Source organism: Moschus berezovskii, chromosome 11, assembly GCF_049115385.1.
Source record: "Moschus berezovskii isolate FMDL1 chromosome 11, NW_MosBer_1.0, whole genome shotgun sequence".
Lineage (NCBI taxonomy): Eukaryota > Metazoa > Chordata > Mammalia > Artiodactyla > Moschidae > Moschus > Moschus berezovskii.
Window position 1 is genome coordinate 36,373,423 of NC_142470.1, and position 18,245 is coordinate 36,391,667.

General features: G+C 46.0%; 1 protein-coding gene and 1 long non-coding RNA gene across 2 annotated transcripts in view; one reads left to right on the forward strand and one right to left on the reverse strand.

The window, feature by feature from the left end:
• Positions 1–18,245, reverse strand: part of ALK (ALK receptor tyrosine kinase) — a 752,669-nt gene that overhangs the window by 57,324 nt on the left and 677,100 nt on the right. The window contains exons 10-11 of the mRNA XM_055400465.2: positions 17,963–18,057; positions 17,663–17,791 (exon numbers count right to left, since the gene is read on the reverse strand). Coding sequence (XP_055256440.2) covers positions 17,663–17,791; positions 17,963–18,057 — 224 coding nt within the window. The remainder of the gene's footprint in view (positions 1–17,662; positions 17,792–17,962; positions 18,058–18,245) is intronic.
• LOC148776122 (uncharacterized) lies at positions 1,868–7,211 on the forward strand. The gene is made up of 3 exons (XR_016038687.1): positions 1,868–2,105; positions 2,545–3,192; positions 6,759–7,211. It is a non-coding gene; the product is annotated as an uncharacterized LOC148776122 (long non-coding RNA).

The following is an 18,245-nucleotide window of genomic DNA, read 5'->3' on the forward strand; positions in this document are numbered from 1 at the left end:
TAGGAAATGGATCACTTGTGCCTCTGATGCATGTCCTCCTTTTCCAAGCCCCTCACCACCGTCTGGTGGTTTGTCCTCACCCAGAACACCCAATGCTCTTCGGTGGCCTTTCGGGGGTGTCTCAGGAACACTCAGCACACCTCCACCCCTCCACAGCCGCTGAACCATTTGCTTCCATAAATTTTATCTTTGAGTCAGGCTGGACCTTGGAGAATTGTCAGATTTCATCCTGGCGGGAATTCTAACGTGTTTAAAATCTATAAAACCTTTCCCCCACAAATGTGCTCTTGATAAAGTTACTTTTACTTAAAATACAAAAATCTCATTATAAGATTGGAGAAATTATTTCCCTTTAAAGAGATGAAGTCAAATCCTACCTATAGAAAATTATGAAAAAATTAATTTGGGTGTATATAGCTTTGTTCACTAAAACATAAAATTCTTTTGATGACTTTCAACTAACTTGATGCAAAAATGAAAGGTTAACTTGGGTTGCTAATTATCAGCAATCAGATTACACGGATTAGTTTTGATAATCTAAAAGCCAGGCAGGTGGCGGTGGGCTTTTGTGATGCTGCCCCAGCCTGGGGTCAGGAGAGCAAAACTCTGGTTGAGGTTCCAATGCAGACACAGCTACTCAATACTGAGCCCTCAGGACTTTTCTTGGCTTCATTTTCTCCAGAGAAAGATGTTGATTTCTATTTGGTTTCTGAAAGTCATTTCAAGGGCAAGAAGGTGATGCATCCATTCAATCTTTGGTGTGAATGCTTGAGTGTTAATTTTCTCACCTGTTTGCATTGTAAGGGGGTAATCTGTTAATTCAAAGGACTGACTCTTTACTGGAAGCTTTGCAGCTGAGCTGTCATGGCCAGTTGACCTTTCACCCTCCCCAGTGCTCAAATCACACATGTGGGCTGCGCCGGGGGAAGTGGGGGGAGATGTGGTAAGGTCATGGACTCTGAAATCAGCAAGAACATTTGGGCTTGGGAGCAGCCTTATCACTTGTTGATTATGGGACCTTGATCATCATCATTTTTGTCTGTGAAAGGGGCTAGATTGGTATGAGAATTAAAGGGAAATGAGGTGTATGAAAGGTTATTATAAAATCGAAAACTCTAAAAATGTAATAAGCTATGTTGCTGACTCCTGCCTACAACCCAAGGCTGGTGCTGTTCCTGACAACGGGAAATGTGGCCAGGGTTTCTGTGAATATGGATCCCCCTGCCAACAGCACCTAGGAATTTAAACTCAGTAAACTGGGGCTGAGGGTAGGAGCAGGAAGAAAAAGGCTCAGAAGAGAAGTTTACAAGTCCATTCCACCCCATGGTCTCTAGCTCCTCTAAGTCTATTCTGCAGGTCAGTCTGTGCCTATAGCATGCAGCCTGGGTTTGGGGGCAGCCTTGTCAATCTGGGGCAGAAGCATGGTGGTTCATTTAGTTAGTTTGGTCCTGGAAACCAAAGAATTCAGACATAAATATACATATGTTTTTTCCCCCTGGAGAGTGTGCTGAGGAAAGAAGGCATGGACTTGGCACGCTACCTGAGCATCTGTCTTCAGCAGTGTAAGGTTGGACCCTGGTGGCCTTCTTGGCTTCCCCTTCCTGGTGGCTATCTTGGCTCCTTCTTCCCCTCTCCATCCCCCTCCGGAGGGAAAAAGTCCCGCCAAACCGCTGAGGAATTTCTGTGTAATAACCCTCTGCCAAGCTCTACCCCTCTTCCTGACCTCCAGAGTGACCAACCCGGTCTAGCTGACCACTCACAATCTCGCATTCCCGAGCTTTGCCTTATTTAGGCCTGTCCAGATTATATGATGCCACTTCCTGCCCCGAAGGCATAAAAATCACACCCTGCCTTTGTTCGGGGCAGAACTCCTCGTGGCCATTCTTGCGGTCAGTGGGTTCTGCCCGGGAGCGCACTGCCAATAAAGCCTGTTACTTTCCCTTGGTGTCTGGGTTATTTCCTTACAGCTTGAGACGCCTATTTCCGCGACCTTACAAGCAGGACCTCTTCTAACGCCAGCCTCGCTGAACATTGTTCTGAAGGTTCTGAAACGTTCTCAGAGAGGCTGGGTTTCTAGTTCCTGGCCAAGTTGGGCATCTGATGAGGTAGGAAGAGGGGCATGGGCTTTGAATCCAGATGGGCCAATTTTTCTCATTGGATTTTACCCCTGATGAGGTCTGAAAATTGGGGTAAACTCTGTAGGCTCTCTGAGCCTCAGTTTCTTAAGCTGAACAAGTGGAGATACAATACCCAGTACTTAGATGTGCTATGAGTATTAAATGATGATCTAAGCAAAGTGCTTGGAAGAACATTATGTATTAGAGACGCATAAAGAATATAATTTATAAAGTGTGTAACTTCCTGTTCAATTTTTGACTGTAGGAAAGCAGAGACACCCAGTCTCAAGATTTACACTCCTCAGTCCATAAAGAAGGGACTCTAAGGCTGTTTCTTAATAAAAGAAACAGTATTTTCCCAACTCACTGGACATATATTATTAGTCTCAGGTGGTTTCTATATGCAAAATTCTGTTTTCATTTTCAGCGACTGCAGATGCAAAGGTCCAAAGCGGGAGCTCTTTCTGAAATGGGTTCCACAGAATGAGGATTCGCCATCTCAGGACAGACCCATGATTCATCCAGTCGAGGTCGGTTGCGCCCACAGCCTTCAAGGCATGGAGGTCCTCTTTGCTCCTTTCGATGGCTCCGATTCTCATAAATCTGCCCAAGGTTGTTTGGAATTAATTTCTGTGTCCCAAGAGCAGCACTTCTTAGAGGTATGGGGTTTCTGAGTTTATTGCTCATTGAACAAGAGCTGTCCTGCTTCTGCTGTGTATGGGCTTGCCTTGCTGAAGCTTCATCCTGTTGGTTCTCTTTGCTCATCTGCCTGGAATCTCACAGACACCATCGAATGCCACAGCAAGATGGGACAACCCTGGAGGGCTCTGAATTTAGTGGTTCCCAAACCACCTAAGGACCTTTAAAAATACCAGTTCCAGGGCCCTGAAGATTCAGATTCGTATGGAGGAAGGACAATATTTGCATTTTGTGAAAACTTTCCCAGGAGAGCCAGACTGCTGTATGCAGAGTGGATAAATTAGTCAAGCTAGAAGTGAAACATGGATCTTCTGACTTTAAGTTCAAGACTTTAAAACGTGCTACAACTACCATAAAATCCTCATGGAAACTTTCTGTGAGTCTGGTTTTATTTTCCTTATAAATCCATAAGACCAGGGCTCAGTTTAACCCAAACAAGGTTGCTCAGGCCCAGAGAGCAGGCAGGCCACCATGAGGGGAGAGATGAGTTGCTCAGGGTACGTGGTAGGTAGACCCTCAGTTCTAGAAGGTACCACAGTGGCTTAGCCTAGCAGAGTGTGGGTTTTGGAGTCATAGGCACAAACCAGGGAAAGCAGGTGATCAATGTCAGGACTCTGGTCCCCTGAGAGGTCATGGGGAGCCAGGGTATGTCAAAAGAGAAGTCCAGTAACTACAGTGTTTACAAGATCAACCAGCAGACATATGAGAGGGACTGGATAAAAAGCAACGAGGTAAAATCTTGGTTTTTAAAGAGAAGATCGAGGTCATAGTGAGACTGGCAGTGAGGTGGGCTTGATGTGAGCTGCCAATCTGAGAGTCCAGGGGTCCTCGCATTTCCCCAGCTGAGAGTCTACATTAATCCCTGAGGCTCCATGGAGCTGTAGGAGGATTAGATGGCCCCCAAGGAGCAGCCTGGATTGGAAGCACAGGAGGGAAGAAGCCGGGAAGGAAAGAATCCTGGCTCTTTCCTCTTCTCTTACTTAAAAAAAAGAAAACAAAAACCAAACTATTGTATTAAAACTCATTTTTGAGAGAGAGAGAAAGAGAGAAAAAAGAACTGCTTTATCTTACTCTCACTTATACCACACACTGGAAACCTAGTTTAATACTCACTCACATGTAACTTGTGTAAAGAACCAACAAACATCAAAACACTGATTGGTTATAGACAGCTGAGTAAAGAAAAACCCATTAAGCACTGGGTTTCATTTTAACTCTATTGTAGCATCCTCCAAGAAGAAACAAATCAATTAGTAATATACAGCACACTGTTAAAAAAGTAGGCTAGATAGCGATTGTGCTGGTTTATTACTATTCCTAAGCCATCTCATCTGCTCAATTGAATGCAAAGAAATAAAGCGTGATACGAAGGAAAATAAGTTCTCAACTATCACTATTAATCACAATAATAAGGATCTGCCTCACGTCGAAGGCCTATATGGTTGTGCCATGGAAGTGAGCTCAATGACTCCTGTGGATCTTTTATACTATTTTGATTCTGATCCATGGAATTGAATTTTATCCATATTTGTTGACTGAGCTGAACTTCATGGGAGCTGTGGCATACTGAACCATTTTGATGGCCACTGTAGATCCCATTAAACTAAATAATGACCCCAAATCCAAGCAAATACATTCATTCACCATCCATAAATGTATCTGATGCTATTCTTTATTTTAAATTGGAGAAAGTAACCCTTTTTGTGAGTACATGATGAAAATTAACCAGCTGTTCCCCTTATCAGGACAAAATGAAAATAATACACATACTGTTGCTATTGTGAGGTTAAAACATTTTTACTCTTTAAACAATGGAGCAGTAACCCCTTTCAGACACCAGATCAATGTCTGATTCTTTCTGTCTTTTTTTGACGTTAGCAGTTGTTGAAGCATAATGCCTTGATATATTTATTTACTGAGAGCTGCAAAATAATGATATTCAAATTATATCCTTTTTCCATATTTATTAGTTAGAATATATTTTTAAAGCGGTGCTTCTTCTTGCCTACTATTTGGTTACCCAGTGATACAGTTCATATAGGAAAGGCAGATAAATGTTCAGTTCTTTCTCCTTATTTGGAGTATTCAAGGTAATGAATTGGTTATCTATCATGCTCTGAAGTTGACTAGTTGTTTGTATATCACTATGAGTACATGAATTTAAACATATTTTGAGCTTTAATTAATAATTATTATTCCTTAATAGCTCAAATTGTCACATTTTTGGTGAGTGGTAGCTTCCTGAGTTATTTTTGTTGTTGTTGTTTAGTAGTTAAGCTGTGTCCTTTGGCCCCTTGTTATCTGGTGTGATACAATATTCCTTACCCAGACCTGGGCTCAGCCATTTTTTCAAAAACTTTGGTTTCTTTTAGTGAAAAAAGGCATTTTAAGTATACAATCTGGGTGCGATAGACACTTATTGCTAGTGGGTTTGTGATTATTTCTAGGCTTTTTTAGTGGACAGAGCTAGGAAATACACAGGCTATATACACACACGTGTGTGTGTGTATGTACACATTTATATGACAAAGTTTACATTGACAGTTCCAAATCAAATTCAGAACTAGAGGGTTTTTAATCTCTTGTATATTACATCTGTATTTATTTTTCCATACTGCAAATCTTGCTTCTCAAGAACAAAGGTGATAATGGAATTAGAATATTCTATAGTTACTCATACACTTTATGGTGCTTTGTCCTCACTCCCTTGTATTTGGGAGTTGGAAGGGACTACCTTACCAAAACATTTTTGCTGTAAATATCTGTGGGGTTTCAGTTTTGATATATGTTTGCTCAATTTTTGCATAGAGATTCAGAGAGATCAAAAAAAACTATGCTGTTACCACCAATGGTGCTGTGCATTGTTCCAGGATCCTTAAGTTGCTTTTAAATTTAGGAATCACTTGACATCTCTCTGGTCAGGCTCCTCACCTTTATTGCTACTCTTGGAACTGCAGGGTTTTTTTTCAGATTTCATCTCGGGGACATCCCCGGTAACTGTGGTCTATAACTTACTGTTGCATCATAGTCTGCCTTTTTTTCGGATACAGCCCACTAAGTATAATTTAATTTCTTTGTGATAGTGCCATTTGGACTTTACTTGATTGGGGCTATTTGACCCTTTACTAAATGACTGCAGACATAAATATTTTCTATGAACTCACTTTCTTCTCTTTTTATTGTCAGGTTTACTTTCTTAGGGCTTCAGGATGTTCTATGATTAGTCTTATTTGGTATCTAATGTTGGGTGAGGGTGTGAGGATGCACAGAGAATCTCTGCATTAGACTGAGGGGCAGCTAGATGCACAAAATCTTTATTTCAGAGTTTTGGAATGTATTCACATTTGATACTTATATTTGGCGGATGGTGGAAGGTACTAGAAGAATCTTCTAACTTCAGTTAAAAGGATGTTGCTGTGATTTTTCACCAACAGAACTAGGAATCTTTGACCCTTTATTTCAATGTATTGAATTACAGTACATTGATGGGTCACTTCCACTCTCCAGTTTGTTTAGTGTCTTAAAAACATGTTAGATCAGTAGGTAGGGAATGGGGAAGAACTGTTACTTTTATTCCATAAGATGGTCAACCAGGCAGAAAAGTTTAACAACTGGCTTGTGATTATAGAGAAAAGTAAGGAGGGGACCACCACATTTATTCTTTTTACAACATTTTTTCATTTGATCAATTTTCCATGTTGTTCTAGCTTGTTTCTCACACTGAACTATTTTGCATCTACACACACACACACACACACACACACACACACACACACCCCTTGTTTGTCCATGCATTGCTTCCTGGTCATTTCTCTCTTATTCTGTTTTGATGATGAGAAGTTAGGAGCAGGTAACAGTGGTAATAATTACAGCAGCTCTGTCTTTTGTACTAGACATGCTCACACAATGATCTCTTTTCACTTTTACATCCTTGTCTCCTAGGGGCCTCACACAGTCCCTCTGGATGGGCAGGAGGCCTGCAGAAGCTGAGGTCTCCCAGGGAGCAAAGACCAGAGGCCCACATCCGTCTCTGCTGGGAGCAGACATCCCTTCATGAAGAACCTTGGAATAAGCCTGCTCCCCATCAACAGGGCAGCAAGTCTGGGCTGTTGAGATAAAAGCTGCTTTCAGGACTGAATTACTCTAAACAGCTCTGACACCCAGCCATCTGAGGCGATTTTTAATGGCTCCTCTGATGGCTCCTTGTGTTCTCAGCCACCCTCTGTTCCCTGAGGGAAAGTGAGTAACACATGAGAGAAGAAATGTCACAGGAAAAACACTATCCTGAAAGCAGAACTGTAAAAATTAAGTTAAGGAAGGTCTTGGGGCTAATTTGGTTATTTCCTGAGTTGGCGTCAGGCCAGAGCTGTGTTAATAAAGTATTGGATATTGAGATGGGTGCTGTGGACTCACTCATGTGGAGGTTACACACAACGGGTTTGGTTCTGAGGCTTAAGTGGGCTTAAGTGGGTCTCTAAGGAAATGCTCGAATCCTGCTCTTTAGCAGTAAGGACACACCCCTGGCCCCATGGTTGATGGAGCTGATTGGCTGATAGATTGAGTGGACTAGTTAATAGGATCCAAGTCAGAAATCTGGGTGAAGGAAAAGAAGGGCTTCTCTTTTTCAGGGAGCCCTTCTGACTTTCAGTTGTGTTACTGGACAAGCCCAAGCTGTGCCTTATTTTCCTTACTTACGAACCTTAATCCCAGAATTGGATTATTCTGTCAGTCACTTAAATAAATAAAAATTAAATGAATAAAATATATTATTACATTATTACAAAGTCACTGTCAATATTCACTATAAAAACCAAATCAGGCCTTTCAGACCCAACCACCTGGATTGTTTTAGAAAGCTGTCCTGGAGAAAGTTCTGGAGTCCCCATTATTTCCAACATTCTGAAAAGTTTTGAAAGACTAGAAACCCTCTTTCAATTCGTATTAAGGAGTGGGTCTTCTGGAGGCATTCTTCTATGTCCTCACTCAAGTTACATGTTTCCCCCAAGTAGAATGTGAGGATTTCATCTACAAATTGATGGTCAGTTGGGTTGGAGGAACTGATTGAACAAAAGGATACAACATGCAAAATGCTGTCCCCCTTTTCCCTTAACATTGTTGGTTTTAAGAGGTCAAAAATTAGAATGTGCTTGAAAGTTTTGCAAAGAAAAATAAGGAAAAATATGCCTAGAACACATATTTATGTACAAATAAAAGACTGCACAGCTCACAGGTGGAGGAGGAGGATTATAAATGAACTGAAAATGTATAGAAAGCAATCTGTGAAGAAGTGAATTGGCCCAATCTTTTCTGTAATGTAGTTTGATAACGTTAATAATATCACACACTTTATATTAGTATATTCTTTTATACCTTCCAAAGCCAATGATCTCATTTGCTCACCACAATAGCCAGCTCTGAGAAGGAACCGTGGCAGGTAATTATTATCCCTACTTTAGGGATAAAGAAAACACTGGGGCTGAGAATATTTGACTCTCCTGAAGTCCCCTAGCTGGAACCACGGTCTCTAGGATTCTTTCTGATTCATTTTCCATCTGGCTATGGGCTGGCACTCAGTAGGTACTTTGTGATATTTGAGTGTCTATGGAATACTGAACAGAGAGGCTTAAGATTGCTGCCAAGATTTTGGCCCATCAGAATCCACAATGAACTCTCAGAGCTTTCTGTTGACTGGTTGCTCTCCCACATACAAAAGCCACTGCAGGTAGGCTGTTAGGGGGCCCGAATGATCTCTACCTCCTGGTGGCCACAGCCTTGCATAATCCCCTCCCTTTGAGTACAGGCAAAACTTTTGAGTTGCTTCTAACCAAAAGAATACGGCAAAGGCGAAGGGATATTATTTCCACGACTATGTGACATAAGATCGTAACTTCCATCTTGCTGGCAGACTCCCTATCTTTCTCTCTCATCAACAGCTTCTCCAGGAACTACTAACAACCACATGAACTTGGGAGTAATTCTTCCCCTAGTTGAGCTTTCAGATGAGACCCAGCCCTGGTGAACACCTTACGGAACTTTATGAGAAACTATGAAGCAGAGGACCCAGCTAAGCTGTACCTGGTTTCTTGACCCACAGAAACTGACAATAAATATGTGTTGTTTTAAGCCACTATGTCTATGGTAATTTGTTTCAGAGCAATAGATAATTATCTGCATAACCCAAATTCCTCCCCAGAAGCCAGTGCTTTCTGTGGCCTCATCTTTTCTGGTGAGCACCCAGCTTGGAGGACACTGGCTGGCCCAAGTTCTTCTCTGTGCCCTCTCTTTCATCGCTGAATCAGTGATGGCTAGGGTGATCCCACATCTTGGCAATGGAGGGGCAGGCAAAGAGGAGCTGAATTTTGGGACCTATCATTAGCATTTCAGGCATTCCTATCATAGTTTCTCTGTTCAGTTCTGTGCACAAACAAATTAAAAAAAAGTCTTTCTGTCCAGGATCACTGAAGCTTTGTGCAAAAAGCAAAGAGCTGAATAGGCTCTGAGGGGACGTGGGGTTATTTTGCAGGCAGAACCAGCAAATCTGAGGAAAGGATGATAATTAAAAGTGGACTTCCCAAATAACAAGTGCTTAATGCACCTGCACTGATGGAGGGGCCTTTGCATCCTGCTGGTCTTGGAGCTAAACGATACTAAGGCGTGCTGAGATCGGAGTTCCCGGATCATTTATTGTCTCCCATTTATGTAACCTTTCACTGAAACAAATGGGAAAAAACAACATGTTTTCTCAGGCCAGCCAAGAAGAGAGAGAAAGGCAATGGGTCCTCTTTGTTGCTAAAAGGGCCGCAGCATGGTGTGAAGGCATTTTGTCTGCAGCTTCACTATAATGCCAACCAGCCCATCACGTTAGACTGGCGGTTCCTGAGGCGTTGTTGAGTCTGTCCGAGCTGGATACTACTGCACTATTTTTCCAGCAGGGCCCAGGGTCGGAAGGTTATGGGGAAGTTATGAATCCACTACTGATTCATTGCTTTCTCAGTGGACACTGAATTTCTCTTCAAAAATGATGCTCAGTTCAGCATAATTGGTAATGCTCCAATCTTGGATAGAGACCTTTGCACCACAGGGCAGGATAAAGTCAGAGCCAGGGCTTGGGGGACCAGTCTGATTACTAGCTGTGCTCAGAAAGGGATGCTGAAAAGGGACCTGGAGACCCCCTGTGCTTGGGCAGCTGCGGCTTCCTGTCAGGCTTATGTGGGCCCAGCTCTGGGTGGAGTATTTTCCATGAGGGGCACTTTGGATTGTTCCCAGCTGCAGGCCCCGAGGCACCCAGCACAGGGCTTGATACAGAGCAGGCACCAATATGGACTTGTTAATTAAACTCAGCTTTGTGTGACTTTCCCACCCCCCCGCCCCGGGACTGAGATTAGGGGCTCTGTGAACACATTAACTAGAAAGCAATGATGTCTTCTGTGTTGAACACTCAGTTGCATCTCCGAGTGGAAATGCAAGAGAAGTGGAACGAGAAGATGGATGTAGCCAGTCTGGATGTAGCAGGAGCATCTCCCTAACCGTGGTCAGCAGCTGGGTGGTGTTTGGGATTGTTCCTAATGGGCAAGGAAGCTGACAACTTTGGGGTAAGCTGACTTAGTGGGAATGCTGGCTCTGCAGTCGACTGGTAGGGCAGGCGGCATAACCCTTCTGATTATGTCTCCTGAGGTTTAGAATGGGAAAATCACGACGGCTAATGCAGTGCACTTTGGGTCAAGTGCCTCTCTAAGCCTTTGACACCGATTCACTCACGTGAACCTTTCATCAGACCTGTGCGATGGAAACCCAAAGAACATATGCTCCATTTTTTAATGTGAGGAAGCAAAGGCACAGGAAGGAGAAGGAAATGGCTTTAAGTAAGTGGCAGAGTTGGGACCTGAATGGTGATATCTCTCCTGGGGGACTGGGTGAGGGGAGAGGCTGTAAGGATCATGTAAGTGACCATAAGCGCACTTAGTAGCTGGAGACATAGGTATGCAGAGGAAAGGGGGCGTTTGCAAACCCATGAGACTCCGCTGTCCAGGAGGGGAGCTCAGCCTCTCTTCCAGGCTTTGGTGCCTCCCCCCACCATCACCAGGTCCCTGTGGAAGTGCCGCCTCTGCTTCAGCCACCAAGCAACCCCTGGGCCTTGGTGTCGGCCACCTCCTGGGGATGCTGACTGCTCTGGGAGGGACTTGAGTAGCAGGGATCATGAGTCCCGAGTCACGAGTCAGTTCCACACCACCTGCCTCCCCGGAGCATGGCCATGCTGGCTCCTGGGGAAGGGAGTCTGTGCCCAAATGAAGCATGACAGCCTAATAGGAAAGGCGCCGAAGCTGCTGCAGTGACTAGGACCCATGGGTCTTGTTAGGGCTCGTGCTTCCTGCGTCATCACAGCACGCTGGCTATAAATAGGTGATAATCTAAAATTAGTGAATGAGAGAACTCACAGCACATGGTTTAACAGCAGGCCAGCTGAGCAGGGAGACGGCCAGTGACCGAAGGGGTTCCAAGGATTATATCTACAGAATCTGCCCAACTCTCAAAGAGGTGCTCCCCACAACGGAACGAGTGCCAACAGAAGTGCGCTTCATGTGCACCCGTGAAGGCTGGGGTGCACGGAAAGACGCCAATTAGCTGCAATGACCAGCTTTCTTACACGTGCGGGAGTGCACTGTATGCCTGCTGCGCCGTTTTGAATGTTAGTGAAGATGCCTCTATGTTCTGTTTAAACAAAAACTGACATTTTCAGTTCAGTGTGTTTCAGAGAAGAGAGATTCCTCCAGAAGACCCACTCAACAGTGGGATTTCTTTAAGGAAACTTTGCCCTTCAGAATGTTATCTGGCTTAGGAAACTTTATTTTGCACGTGATTTTAAAGAAACATTCTTTAGTCTTTTACACAACTGGTATAACTTAGGGCAAGTTACTTCCTCTGTGTGGACATCATGCTCCTCAGCTGTCAGTGGGGGATAATATTATCATACCAGCAAATGAGATAATGCATATGAAAGAGTCCCACATACTTCCAGCACCTGGCGGTGCTCAGAGATCGTGGTTATTATTGCTGTGTGAAAAGGAGACACAGGAGGCAAGGCCTTTGCTGTCTGAAAACTAAACCCTCAGAGCAGGCTGTGTGGCTCTGAGCCTGGCTCCTGTCTGTCTCCAGGTCCACTCCCATCTGAATCGAGGATGTCAGGCTGTGGTCTGGGGCTCCTAAACTCTGTTTCAAACCAGGATTTCCTTGTGAGTTTGTTAAAAAGGCAGAGTTTGCCCTCTCATCCTCAGACATAATTTTATAGGTCTGCCAGGCCCAGGAATCTGCATTTTAACCAGGAGCACTTGTGGGTGCCCCCTCACCCTGCTAGGTGAATGAAACAGATGATGTGAGAACACACCTGGAGAAACCCTGGGCTGGATCTAGGTCTCTGACAGCTGACCTGCTCGCTTCTATGTTCGTGCACTCCCAGATGGTCACTGGTTATTTTCCACTAATGATGCAATGAGGCCAGGAGTATAATCCAGGGTCCCCTGGAGTGAGTGGGCTTCTACCCTACTTGTTGCCTCCCTCCCAGTTCTCTGGGGGCCTCCTGCCTTCCAAACTGGCACACGGTAAAGAGCCGCAGTTAACACAGGGGTCCCAGCTTCGTCTCTGCCTCCAGCCTGGCACAGGGTTGTTGGCAGTGCCCACAGGTGATAAGACAACGGGATTTTCTGGAACTGGATTAGATACGTGTCCTTTACTGGGCCTGCAGGGCTGGGGTGTGGAAGGTTCTAATAGAAACAAAGACCCCCAGTGAGTGAAAAGACAGTTCTGAGTGAGGGAGGCGGGCCCTGTGAAGCCTGACTTCCAATAATGCTGTCATCCCCAGAAGGGCTTGCTTGGAGCATAATGGCTCTAGCTACAAATTCTATTAACTCTAATAGTTGTTCTGTGGTGAATGGATAATGCGTTTAGCAGAAATAGACCCAATCAATTTATGTGAAACACATAAAACTTTCTCATTGGAATTGGCATCTGTTCTTGAGTCATAGGAGCGTGTGTGTGGACAGTCTGTCACTCTCACTTCTGGGCACGTTAGCAGTGCCATGGGTTAGTGAGTTCCGGTTCGCTTATACTCTGTCTCTTCAGCCCGTAGAACCACAGAGCTGGGGATGACGAGGGGCCTGGAGACAGTCTACTTTAGCCTTGACTTTTATATGCAGCAGTTTTTAGCCTTTGTCTATGTTTGTGTTGGCCCTGCAAACACCAGCTGTTACTTGGGGCTTTGCTGACAGGCATCAGCCATCGGATGAGGGGACAGAAGGCCAGGGAGAGGTGAGCCCTGCCCCCAGGAGCACAGTGGAGGCCAGCAAGTGTAGGCCAGCTGGGGGTTCTGACTCCTGGTCCAGTGTTCTTTTCCACTCCTTTTAAATTGCCATCCCTCCCCCCACCACCTTTGGCAAGAGATGTGTACTCAGAAAACAGTAAACCAACTGTCACCAGCCAACTCAGAGGCAAGTCTTTGGCTTGAAGCCAGGATTCTGAGAGTTGCGGATACTTGTGGGTTGGGCTGGTTCTCATATAAACTGAGATGATTCTATCCTGGCCTCCTACACAACATGCAAGCTCATAGGAGAAGGAGAGAGAGGTTAGAAAGCTGAGGCAGGGTCTTCAGGCCCAGGGCGGGGGGGCGGGGGGCGGATCCTGCCTGTCCTTACCTGGGCTTTTAGAGAGAGAGAGAGAAGGTGACAGAGCCTGCCTGCACCTCCTCACCCCTAATGTTCATTACTGCCGGGTGGGAAGCAGGACGAGAGAGAGGGAGGGAGAGAAGAGCTCTGCACCCGTGATTGAATTATCCCAACCATTTGGATAGTGTAATTGTATGTGCAAAGCTGACAAATGTCATTTCCCAGCCTTAATGCTTGCCCCATTTTCTCTCCCAGTTTCTTCATCTGATTAGCTGAAGTGACTCAGATGTTTCTGAGACGGTTCCGTGAAGCACCTGGACAGGCTCTTTCCTGCCTGGATGCTCCAGTGGCTCAGCTCTGCTCCATGGACTGGGGGAGGGGAAACTCCCAGACCCAGAGGGTCAGGCCCTTGTCAGAGGGAAGGGCTGGCTTGGGGGATGTGAGGAGTGTTTATAAATTTGGGAGCTTTGTGAGAGATGGTTTTTGGAAGACCCGACTGGCCTTTGCATTTCCAGGAGCTGCTCTAATGCCTGCCAGAAGGAGAGCTGAAATGCCACCAGCCACCTCTGTTCCAGTCGAGCAGAAACTGACAGCGCTGAACTTTGGGGAGAAAATCTTATTATCCAGCCTCCTCCGTCCTTTACGGGGATGGCTAGGAGCTGCTTTGTTTACTGATCATACAGGGCCTCTTGTCTGGGATGCTCTCCCAGCTCTTTTCCATGTAGAGCGTTGAACTCTGAGAGGGAATTGGATACCCGAAGTAGTTCAGTTGGCTGAAGGATGCAGACTTCAGGGCCACATCCTGGCTCATTTTCCCACCAGCTGTGTGGAATGCTTATGTTTCTCCCCATCACCTCCCTTATCCCTGCAGTGCTAACGACAGCAGCGGGCCCTGGGCTGAAGTGAGGGCTAGAGGAGTCAGTGTACGAGAGCCACCCCCAGCCCAGGGGCAAGCATACTCACTGATTGTTCTTTCCTTTTCTTTCCCTCTGGCCTCAGCCCCCACTTTCTCTCCAGAGTCCCTCCCTGGGTAGAAACTGAGTTAGGTTAAGCTTGTCATCTACAAATCGGCACTTGCCATCTACCACTACAAGGATCACATTACTCGCTGCTGCAACTGCTGACCTTTAACAGTCCTTGAAAGAAGTTCAGGGTGGAGATCAAGAATGAGATACTCTGTGCTCTGGAAAAAGTGGCAGGACAGGCCATCAGATAGGTATTTTCCAGAGAAGATTTTATGAGCCCAATTCTTGCATTTCATCACATCTAAAAAAAAGCACTAAAATCTTTCATGGTGATATATACTCCTTGTGGCTACCAGTAACCTTCATGAGCCTAGCAGTGACCTTCTACAAAAATGTGTGCCCAACTGCATGTACCCACTTTCACCAAAATCACACATACACTGACCTTTCCCTCTGCCTCTTCAGCGCAGTTTTTCAGAGCTATCTGAAATGCTGTCTCCCGGGCTATAGTCCTCATGTTGCTCCAAATAAAACTTTGTGCATTTTTTTCAATTGACAAGCTTCACGTTGCAGACCGTGACTTGTGGGTTCACTAGCTGCCTTCTCTCCAGGGGCTGGAAGTCCCAGAACTGGTTCCCCTCTTCGCTGTTGGAGCTGCACAGCCCCAAGGGCATGGGAGGTGCCAGGCAAACATTTGCTAGGTGATTATCATTGAGTGGCTGTGGCCCTGACCTTGGCCTTTCAAGGAGCCGCCTGTACTTCCCTCTCCAGGTCCCTCCCTCATCACCACTTCTCTCACTGTGGGCACCTTGAGCTCCACAAATCTTCCCAGTGTTTGACCTCTTGGGCTCTCCTCTTCTAGACTGTGAGCTCTCTGAGTTCCTGACATGGGTCTGGACTGCCCACAGAAGAAGTGTGCAAGAAATGTGGTGGGGGGAGTGTTAGATGAAAGCCAAGAGAGTGGGCCTGTGCATGAAACCAGGGGGTGGCCTGTTTTCCCTGACCATGAAGCTGGGTTCTGGCTCAGTGCCACTCCAAAGGGCTCAGTGTCCCTTGTCATGCAGAAGGTGGGGAAATGAGGCCCTGTTCCCTCTCCCCTCATTAATCCTCCAGATGAAGACAGATACCCTCACCCTGCAGGCCCATCAGATGGGGAGATGCCTCCTGCTATAGGAACACAGCTGGGAAGGGGTATCAGGAGTCCACCTCAGCTCCTCGCTCACCTGAGCTGCTCCCTGATGTGGTAGTAGGCTCCTGGGGAAGCACAGGCTCTGTTTAGTTTTCTAAAACCTGCCTGGGGAGGCTACTAAGGCTGCCTAGGAATGTGTTTGCCTCAGCATCCTCTTCCTTTTGAGCTGGGGTCACCCTGGAAGGGGTCTAGAGATAAAACACTGACCCACAGCCACTTGTTGACACTCCTGCCCTGAGGCTGGGGTCAGGCAGCTGAGGAAGGTTGTGTTCCAGTTCTGAGCATCTCCACCCTCTCAGGCATCCACTTTCTCCTAATTTTATTTGGAGGTGGTGGTGGGGCACTGCCACTTTTGAGCCACTGCAAGATTTCATTAGTCTGAGTGGCCACTGGACAGACCCTTATTGATCAGCCTTTTAGGGCCAGTGGGAGTTACATGGCAATAAACCTGGAAGACAGGCAGGGTAGATGGCTGCCTCTTAAATGCTGGCTGCGAGGAAGCCGCTGCTGACATTGAAGGATTGTGCTCAAGCATCAATTGCCTACAGTCAGTCAATAAGTGTTTCTGGAGCCCCTGCTATGTAATCAGGGCTGGTGGTGATGACAAGTGGGGCTCGTATTCGTGTTTGCTGGGCATGTCCTGTGTTTATCGCAGGGAGGCAGTGGTTAACCAAGGGCTATGGAGGTGAGTCGCTGGGATGGGGGGTGGGGAGGGTGTTGAATGATTAATAGAAAGCTGCCCCCATCATGTGAGATGTTTTTGCAAACCACAGGGCAGAGGGGGAAGTAGAGATCATGGTTTAAGAGACCAGGTTCCCTGTTGCATGAAAAAAAAGACAAAATTTTTGAGGTTCTAGCTCAGGTGAAGGGAGGAAAGGGGAAGGTGATGGGGAAAGCAGCAAACTCTTTCCTCTGGTTTGGTGACTGGATTAGATCTGGTGGGACCTGGAAGGGATGAGAGTTAATCCTGGGACAGCATTTTAGGGGGAGGAAAGGAAAGGGTTTCTTTCTTCAAAGACAAAGCAAAGCTAATAATATTTGTTTAATAAGTTGAGGGTCAATGAATTTAATGAAAAGACATAGCCCTTACTTTCTTCTTCTGTACTTTGCACTCAACAAAGATTTCACATTAAAAACAGAAATTAGAGACTATCATTTATCTCTTGCTATCTTAATACAGACTTACCTTTTACAGGAAAAGAGTATGGGTGGACTGTGGCTGTACCCTTGCCTCTCCGACTTACTCATGCTGGATGGAGCCTCACACCTCCATGCACCAGCTCCCCCTTGGGGGATCCCCTCGACTTGCTAGTGTCGGGCCGGGTGGCCTTCATCAACTTCTCTGGGGCTGATCTAACAATCTTCTAATAATCTCCTCACAGATCTAATAATCTCTGACCAACCTCGTACTGGGTTTAGAGATTCATTCCAAGAGACTTCCTCCTGATACAGAATAACTGAGAAGTCACATCCATGGTTTAGGGCCAGATGCTGAAGACCCCTGTGTTTGAAGCAGCAAGGGCCCATGAGAGGTCTTCCAGCCCATGGGAGGCTGAATCGAACAGCTTCAAAGGGGAGCTGAGCTTTGTGGAAATTCATTGAACCTGAAGCTTTGGGGGTTTCACCACTGACGAGCTAGTCTGCCTTTGTGCAACAGATATCCTTGACCTTGGGCCCAACCCTCTTTATGAGGAGAAATCAATGGAAGGTTTCCTTTGTTCAGTAAGTGTGGAGTGGTTTCGAAGGACTGAGTTGAGAAAAGGATACCAGCTTGCTTCTCCCTTTTGTGTTGGGGCCTGGGTATTTCCCTGGCATGGAGGACAGTTGCTCCTTTGCACAACTTCCAGAAGCTTTATTTTCCCAGGGAAACAGCTTCCTCTTGGAGTCCACTAACCAGGGTGTAGGTGATGTTCTTCCTAAAGGTTGACCATTTGATTCTTTAAACACAGCTCCCCACCCCAATCACAGCATATTTTTTTTTCCCTATGTTTTGCAATAAAAAATTACTTCACTTAGATATGTGAGTTGAACTCTTACCTGTAGGGTCAAAGATGGGGGTTTCTTTCGATGGGTTCACCCAGGGTTTCAACTCATTGTTCAGGTTTCTCTCAAACAGATTTCTTGACTTGGGTGCTGTGTTCTGTGGCATCTTGTCCTCCCCACTGACTGTAGAGCAGAGCAGAGCCCACGGGCTGAGTTAAGGGAGGTTTGGTTTAAGGGACAGGGAGGAGCATGCCCCAGGGAAGGTGGGAGAGACCAGGGCTTGGGTTGAGGGGGGACGGTGAGGCTGGGATAGTCTGGGCTGGGGGACAAGTGCCAGGGACAGGGAGCACTCACTGGTGAGGTAGCAGTCCAGGCTGACGGAGATATTGTCGAAGGCCACCATGGCTCTGGATCCTTGTCCCCACCATGCGACAATCTGTAGCCAGAACCTGTACGTGTGTCAAGAAAATGTGTGAGGGAGGACGGGGGTGTGTCGCATCTTAGGATTCAACATCCTGTGCAATCTAATTGTCAAGACCCAACTCACCTAATCCCAAGGAGGTGGTGAGGGGGAGCTGTCAGCGTCTCCCTACTTTTCCAGCACAGAGCACTTCCCTCTCTGAGGGACTGCTCCACA